Raw genomic sequence first — 8,567 nt, forward strand, 5'->3', positions numbered from 1 at the left:
GAAATGCCAGAAATAAAAATGCGCACACACACACACACACACACACACACACACTCGCAGACACACACACACACATTACATACACACTTCCCCCAAACAAAACACACGACCCGCTACTTCCAATACGACCGGAGAGAAATGGCTTTTCAGTGCAGAAACACACAATGTCTCACTCTTCCTCTCTCTCTCTCAAACACACACAGACACACACATAGCCCCTTCAACCCCATCATATGTCATATAAAATGTGGAGCGAGAAAGAAGTGACTTTAGCCAGAAGATTCTCATTTTTGTCTGGGAAGCTGAATCTCCTCTCTCCAATCTTGATCTTACATTGTGCTAAGTGTTTTTATTGGTGTGTATGTGTGTATTTGTTTGCTCACCAGCAGCCCCTTCGTGTTGCTGACGTGGCTGCTGGCAGACTGAATGAAGCCTTTCAGCCGTCTCCGCAGCTCGCTTTTGACAGCAGTTGTTTTCGATTCCTCTTGTTGACCTTGAGAGATGCTGTTTTTTTTTTTAATTAGAACAAACAAAAGTTTATTCGAGAATAGTTTAAAAGAATTTTTTTTCATACCTACTGTATTTTTTCAGTTTTGGGGCTTTTATTGCCTTTAATCGATAGTGACAGCTAAAGAGTGACAGCAAAGGGGGAGAGAGAGGGGGGATGACACGCAGCGAAGGGCCACAGGTCGTAGTCAAACCTATGGCTGCTGCAGCAAGGACTCAACCTTGGTACATAGAGCGCCAGCTCTACCTGGTGAACTTCCAACACCTATTTAGGGCATAAAACAAAGTTTATTTTCTTCCTGTGCTGAAAACATCTTTATGCAGTAAGAAAAAACCCTGCTGCCCACTCCCATTGTGAAAACAATACAAAAAAAAAAAGTGTCCTCGGATATCAGGTATTTCACAGACTGTATTTGTCGTGCCGGAGACTCAACATATTGTTCTTGTTTTGCACTCTGCTTGTTGTTGTATCTCCAAGATTGAGCAGTGCTAAGCTGGTAATAATCTGAGGAGCAGGGGGATTAATCCTCAGTGAAGGATGTACCTTGGCTACATCACTGCAAGCGTCCACTCAGCTGAGGGCACCCAGAGAGGGTCGGGGGATAGAAAAGGACATCCGCCTGATTATGTTGGACAGAGGGAATCGTGTCAGCGTCTTGTAGGGCGACCGGCAGGTGGCCAAACTGCACTAATCCTGCTGGTGTTGTGTCCCTTTTCACTCCTTCCTGACAGGACAGTGCTCATTTGGACACTGCTGCTGTGCATTTGAGGCCAAGCAGTTTGAGGGGATTTTTGCCGACTTTACAAGTTTACAACAAGCTGAGAGATGTACAGCAAATAAGCATGGCATTTCTTAAAGCTATCTGATAAAATTCCAACTTCATTTATATAGCAGGTTTTCAAACAGGAGTCCAGTACCCCATGCCTCTCAGAGAAATTAGTAAAAAGATCAATAAAAGCATTAATAACAGAGATAGTAGAGATGCTTATTAAGGGTTTAGATGTAACATATTATTATTATACTTATTTCTAGAAAGGTTACTTCAGATTAATTTAAATTCTTTGCACCTGCATACAAACTTCATCAAGAGGACGCAAATGAACATGTTCAGAGCCAAAAAAGGTTAAAAATAAGACTGACTGTTTGTTAATGAGCAGCAGCTGTTTTCCTACTTTAGGTTGAAGTTCTTGCTGAGCTTTTTACATCCTACATCAATATAATCAGTTAAGCAGTTTCGGTCTCAGTAGATAAACAAGTAAAATACACTAAGTTGGCCAATGAACAGCAGCAGAATCACGTCTTTTGACCAAACATCTGTGGCAATGTTTCGCACAACACTAAATACCATCTGTCAGAAAATGAAGAAAGTTTTAATGGTAAAACATTAACTGAAGTCAACAGGCGGCAGACATTATAGAACATATATTGTAATATTGGCTTGTGCCCCTAACAGCAAAAACACTGACCTTTGGGTAGGCATGAGCTGTTTAGGTTTCTGAAGTCTGAATGCAATCACATGGGAAAAAGAAAAAGTGTTCTTATTATCAATAAAATCACATTTTAATATTTTACCAGGTAGCTGCGTAAACGAATTTTGGCTAATTGATTGTATTATGTGAAGCACTTTGTGTTGCAATTATGGATAAAACCTTCTGTATAGGTTTTTTTAATAGAAACAACAGATTTATGAATTCATGTTGTTTTCTGCTCCATTTTCAAACCTCCAACCACCTGCAGTGTTAATTCCTTAACGCCCTTTGCCTCAGAGCACGTTCTAAATAGATATCAGTGCACAATAGTGAACATCTCCCAAACATGTTTACAACGGCAAGCAGTCATCTTGTCTTTCTGTGTTAACAAACCTTTTTGGAATAATAACGGTGGAATTATCTTACATTTGAGTCACAGTAGATGTGAAAACCTTGGATGTGAAAAGTGTTGTGACAAGTGTTTATTTATTTTTTGCATTTTTGTGCCATTTATTTAGTTATTGTTTATTTTACAGGGACAGTGCACATTAATAAACACTGTTGCATATGTGCCAAAGTTAATCAAAAGGTTATTTTTCTGCGCAGATGTTGCCACTTTAAAGAAGAATATGAACGTAAAATCAAACAGTTATTGTAACAGTTTATAAGCATGCGGAGCAACAGTAATAAGGCAATGGTAATATTAGTTAAGATATCATGTAAAATAACCTTTATTCTGCACAGTAATTGAACCTTTGTGGAAATAACATATATTTTCTTGAGTGTATTGATTGAACTCTGTCTTCTGAACCAGTTCAGGCACTGTTCTTAACACAAAGGCTTGCAGCTCTGTTTCTAATCCTTTGATAGAACATTAACAATGTCGTGAAACACAGTGAGAATCTGAGTGTTTAAGATGCAAGAAGTCAGTGTTGAGCGGAGCTAGATGTCTGAGCAACCTGACAAATCGAAATTCAGCTTTTAAATAAACACTCATCAGACTGGCTGAGAGAATAACAGTTTGTGTTTTCTCCAAAACACGTCTTTAATCTCAGAGCTCAGCCCTTTTACTGTTTTTTTATTTTTGTCGGTGGTAATCCCTGATGCCCATTTCTGGCTGAGACAACGCAGGTTCATCTCATCCGTTTAAAAACTTGTCATGGATTAAAAGAACATCTTTTTTCCTGTGTTTTTGGGAAGATTACCATGTATTCTCCAAAATCTGGGCCATCGCAGAGTCACATGAAAACAAAAGCATCTTCTGTCACCATCTTCAGTTGATTCTGCAGTCTTGGTCAGATACAGTACAGACTGAAGCATGGCATCAATACAGATATACAGTACAACACAGTATTTATATTTCACCCAGTCAAAACTCTCCTTTTATTCAGCATTTGTTTTCACACACGATTTCTAAACAAAATATTTTCCTTTATTTTAATTACTTTAATGGATTTTCTCTTGATTTTCAATGTGTGCTGACAATAGTTAATGTCTCCATATTTACCTAAAACACTAAACATGTAAAATATATTTTGTCTAACCAAACATATAGATCATTTGAAATTGTCATTTTTTTATGTTTGCTTTATTTAACAAACAGAACTTTTCATGGTTAAAGATTATTTTTAAATGAAAACACATTCTGATGTTCACTCTGGTGTGTGTGTGTGTGTTTTGTCTGCAGGACCTGTTTTCAGACAGCTCACTTCTACATCGATGACAGCTCATCACCTAGAGTCATCGCTGCACCGTCCACTGCTGCATTAACATCTGGTAACGCACAAATACATCCCTACTTTCAAAAAGTTTCTATTTTCTAAAATGTCTTCCTTTTCAAAAAATATCTTTTCATTTTAAAATATACTCACTTTGTAAAATGTCTGTAATATCTGAAAATGCCCTTAATTTCTGAATACATCCTCATGTCCTAAATACATGCTTAATTTGAACAATATTCAGTACAGTATTTCTCACGTTCTCACTTTACAAAAAAGTCTTTGATTTCATAAATGTGCTCACTACAAGAGGATACATCAATATTCAGACTTTAATATTTACTACAACTCAATCACAGACAAAACAATACAGTTAATGTACACACATTTTGAACAGAGTACCACTTTTTCTTTCTAGACGAGGAAACAGCTTTTCCAGTGAAGGAGTTTGTCAAACACGTTGCTGAGCTTCATGACACCCACGGCTTTCAGCAAGAGTTTGAGGTACAAAGACTGGATTGCTTTTCCACTTTTAATTCCAGCTGAACTTAAAATATATAATATGTTTGCAAATAATATATCTGCTGTCTGAAATGTGCCTGTGGTGTGTGTGGTGTGTGTGTTTGTGGGGGTTGTGTCTGATTGTCGTCATGTTGTTGCCTGCATGGTGCATGGTGAGCTGTGATGATGTGACAGTTACTGAATACACTTTGGATGCAACATTACGTGACTATTTCTCGTTCTCTGATCATAGCTATCAGAAATTAATTGTGAATAATAATAGTAACAATTATAACAATAACAATAACGATAACAATAATAACAATTTAAAGTGTATTCACAGTTGTCTAATAGAGTGACACAATAATCAGTTGGAGGGTGAATGTTGCAGTCCAGGTTTGTCCTTTTGTGAAGAGATTGCATTCATTCATTCATTCATTCATTCATTCATTCATTCATTCATTTGAGTAGTGTGTCAGCAGAACAAACAGTCATTGTTTTGTCCTGAAAATGCCACTAAAGGAAAAATCAACACAAAGACAACAAGGCTACAGAGGAATGCATGTCTTTGGCTTTCTCTTTTCCCCCCCAAAAATCCTCAGATTAATCAGTTTTAACAGCCTGTATTGGTTTATAGTGACTGTGAAATGTGAATGTCCAAAGTAACCAGTTAAATGTAGCGTCTAATATTTCCCTCTGAAATATAGTGGGGGACAAGTGGAAGGTCCCAAATACGTAAATATAACACCAAAATTATACTGAAATACAGAGGACTCAAATTTAATACAAATTAAAAATATATTAATAATTAACACAATTGACAAAATCACCCCATAAAATTCCCAGAATGCAGTGTGGCATGCCCAACCCATTAATAAGAGAATCCTTTTACAGTTTTTTTTATAGATGAATTTGAACTTTAATTTAACTAAACCTTGTTTTTATTTGGGTTGATCTTCCCTTCATGTTTGCAGTTGCATGAACTGTATTGTGAGATGAATTAGTCTGGAGTTGTTTTCTGTGTTGTCTTGTAATTTGTATTTTTGCACCTCTTTGGTTGACTGTGTTGTCACGGAAACGTCCTTGCTGCCTGCTGCTTCCTCACCCTCATCGTTAGATACTGAAGGAGAGTTACGAGGTAAGACGCTCTCCTCCTGACGTCTTTAATTACTGATGGACGCTGCTGCACTCGTAGCTGTGGTTTTTGTCTTGTGTTGTAATGCGAGTGTTTTTGTTAATGTGGATCTGTGGATTGCATGGTTGCTCTCTGACACCAGTGGAAGAAGTCATGGATGTTTTATAAGGAAGGGATACTGGACTTCAAATTTGCCCACATTCTTTACAAGGTTCCAACATAAGCCAAAATTTCTTCTTTGTCCTAAAAACTTTACACTGAGATAACATCATGCACATAAAAAGAGCGTTTCTAAGCTCTAGAAAAAACCTTGATTGTTTTAAAATTTCATAGTAAAAAGATGAAAAACTTACTAGTTTTACAGATTTTGTAACAGTGGTTGGAAATGCTCTCTGGGCTGCAGTCATTTTGTTATTGCAGTCCTGCAGTTGGCTACTGAGGCAAACTGCCAGCAAGGCTGCTTCACTATGTTGTATCAAACTCTCTTAATCCATCCACGGAAGAAGTAATAAAATTATTTACTTAAACCTTCTACAGTGGGTTTTTAACTGGTTTAATACAGAGTACCAGTTTAAGACCATCAGCTATATATTTATATAAAGTTATTCTTAATCCCTGCTACTGGGTTGGTTCCCAAGTCTGATTTTTTTTGCTCAATTGTGAATCACATGTTATCAGATCGGTTTCAGGTCTTATTTGGGCCACTTGTGTGAACCTCAGAGTAAACAGTCATATCAGAATTCATGTCACTCTAACTTAACATTTGTCAGTCCAGGTCACTTCACGACTGTGATGTGTTTTCACTGGACTCTGACATATGCCACATTTAAAAAATAATGTAAACAACCAAAGTCACAACCGTTAAACTGTACTGAGGTATGTAGTTACTTCCCACCTCTTATCCTTGCAGTTTTCAAGCTTTATTTTATTTGTATGTGTTCGTGTGTTAAGGAGGTTCAGGCATGCACAGTGGACATGGGGATGACAACCGACAGCTCCAACCATCCGGACAACAAGACTAAAAACAGATACAGCAACATCCTGGCCTGTGAGTACATTCCAGCACCATCCACACTGTGTAATGTTACAGAAAGTTTCCTACAAAAAATGACAGCTCTGGTTTTTGTAACTTTGTGAAGAAAACATTTTTTTATCTCATAAGAACAAATACACTGCCATTTGTCTTTCAGAGACTACAAAGTCTGCTAGTGGGTGTACACATCAGACAAACAGTAATGTGATGGTTGCATTTTAAATGGTTGAATTTAATGGTGTTAAGCACATAATAAAATGAAAATACTTATATCATCTAAAATATTATACTAGAAATGGCCAATAGGCAATCAGTGTCTTTGAAAGATGTTTTGTGTACTGAAATTGGAAGTCTCCATTGTTGCACTGGGTTACATGTACCTTCATTATCCTGAACACAGTTTATTTTGACTCAGTGCCACATACACTATCCTGCTGCTCCAAATACTCATTAGAGCACCAGATGTGGATTAATCCACCACTGTAAATAGTCCCTAACAATTTGCTCCTGTTTGAGTAACATTTGATAAAAAACTAAAGTGAGCAGCTGTTTTAGTAAACTGAGCTTTTTCTTTTTTTTTAAATGAAGGATTTACATATTCAAAGGGAACCGAGAGCCACTGACAGGGTAGTAATATCAGAAAGCAGTAAGAGACCTTTTCATGGAATTTGTTGACAATAAGAAAAAAATAAAATAATCCCAGAGCTATACTTCATTAAAAAGAAAAGAAAATGTTTTCCATATCGATCTGATCACATGTTGCTCTATTTTTTTTGTCTTTAAACCTCAGATGATCACAGCCGGGTGCGACTCTCGCCACAGGCTGACAAAGATGGGAAGACGAGGGATTACATCAACGCAAACTATGTGGATGTAAGGAACCTGTTTCAACCAGATTCTCAGTTACCTTTCCAAGCTCTATACAAAGTGAGGCCTTTGTCTTCATCCCCAGCCTTTTTTCTGTGTATTGAATTAGTCAAACACACAGCGAAACTTATTTTTATTTTATTTTATTCTCAGAGCCACTTCACTTTTTCCTCCGTCTTCCTAAACCAAAGTCAGTACGCCCCCCTGCATACTTCTAAACCTATTCATTAGACTTGCTGTTGTTAGCGGAGACCTGCATGGCTCTCCATTATGCTTATCACTGCACCATTAAAATCTAATTTCCAGTATCTTGTTGTTTTGTGAAAAGCACAGGCAACACAAAAAAACCCTATGCCTGTCACGGCCTCTCTAGAGAGCTGGCGTACAGGTTACAAAGTTGGTAAAAGCACATTGAGGATCTCTCAAGCTCACACTTTTGTCTGCATCTCACAGTATGAAGGCAACTTCACGCTGTCAGTCATATGAAGGTTATTAAACTATTAAAGTGAGTGATTGAATGCGGCCCTCTGCTGAGAACATGTCACACTTTCTTTCCTATGTTGGCCTTAAAGGAGCCCTGTGAAGTTTTCTTTTAAACAAAACGTTCACTGCTTCTCACCAATATGAACTGTGTGAATCCTTGAGCTCTAACAAATTTGTTGAATGCATTTCCTTCCTAATGAAACATTTGCAGAGACAAATTTTAAAGTATTTTTAATCCAGCATTGCTTGCTTCCATGTCTTCTTCTTCTCTGCATTTATTGGCGCATTGCTGCATATCTTCTCTCTGTGATACTGCCACCAGCTGGTCAGTGGAGTAGTGTGACGCCATTGGTAGAACTGTGTATTGCGTCAGCCTACTCCTAACTGGTAAATTTAATGTTGTATTTGGCAATTTATTGGGTGAATGGCCATGAATTGAAATGAAAAACAGACATTCATGGTTCCCAGAGGATGAATCATATAGACTTTGGCGATCCCCTTACTTTTCATCTTGTGCTGACATCAGGCCAAGGTTTGTAACTTATACAGTGAAGTATCTCAACATCTGCTATGTTGATTGGCACTCAATGCTGGACACCCATACATTGGCAGAGGATGAATCCTAATAGCTTTGATTATCCCCTGAAGTTCAGTTTTGTGTTTTATAGTAGAAAACTATTGTGTGGATTGCTATAAACATTCATGTCCACTTCTGATTAGATAAAAATGTGAATTATACTTAAAGGGTCCAGTGTGTAACATTTAGGAGAAATGTTACCTTAGAAGGAGACGTTTTATCTACAGACTCCATATGTCGTCTTTCACGGACTCCACCATGTTGAACCACCATGTT

At 37.6% G+C, this 8,567-nt stretch overlaps 1 protein-coding gene across 1 annotated transcript in view; it reads left to right on the top strand.

Annotated features, from left to right (window-relative positions):
- Positions 1-8,567, top strand: part of LOC118331090 (receptor-type tyrosine-protein phosphatase zeta-like) — a 77,874-nt gene that overhangs the window by 58,781 nt on the left and 10,526 nt on the right. Inside the window, exons 14-18 of the mRNA XM_035665871.1 lie at positions 3,665-3,753; positions 4,114-4,199; positions 5,314-5,334; positions 6,283-6,379; positions 7,155-7,237. Of these exons, the coding sequence (XP_035521764.1) occupies positions 3,665-3,753; positions 4,114-4,199; positions 5,314-5,334; positions 6,283-6,379; positions 7,155-7,237 (376 nt within the window). The remainder of the gene's footprint in view (positions 1-3,664; positions 3,754-4,113; positions 4,200-5,313; positions 5,335-6,282; positions 6,380-7,154; positions 7,238-8,567) is intronic.

The sequence above is a fragment of the Morone saxatilis genome, unplaced genomic scaffold, assembly GCF_004916995.1.
Source record: "Morone saxatilis isolate NCDOM2014 unplaced genomic scaffold, NCSU_SB_2.0 Contig2, whole genome shotgun sequence".
NCBI lineage: Eukaryota > Metazoa > Chordata > Actinopteri > Moronidae > Morone > Morone saxatilis.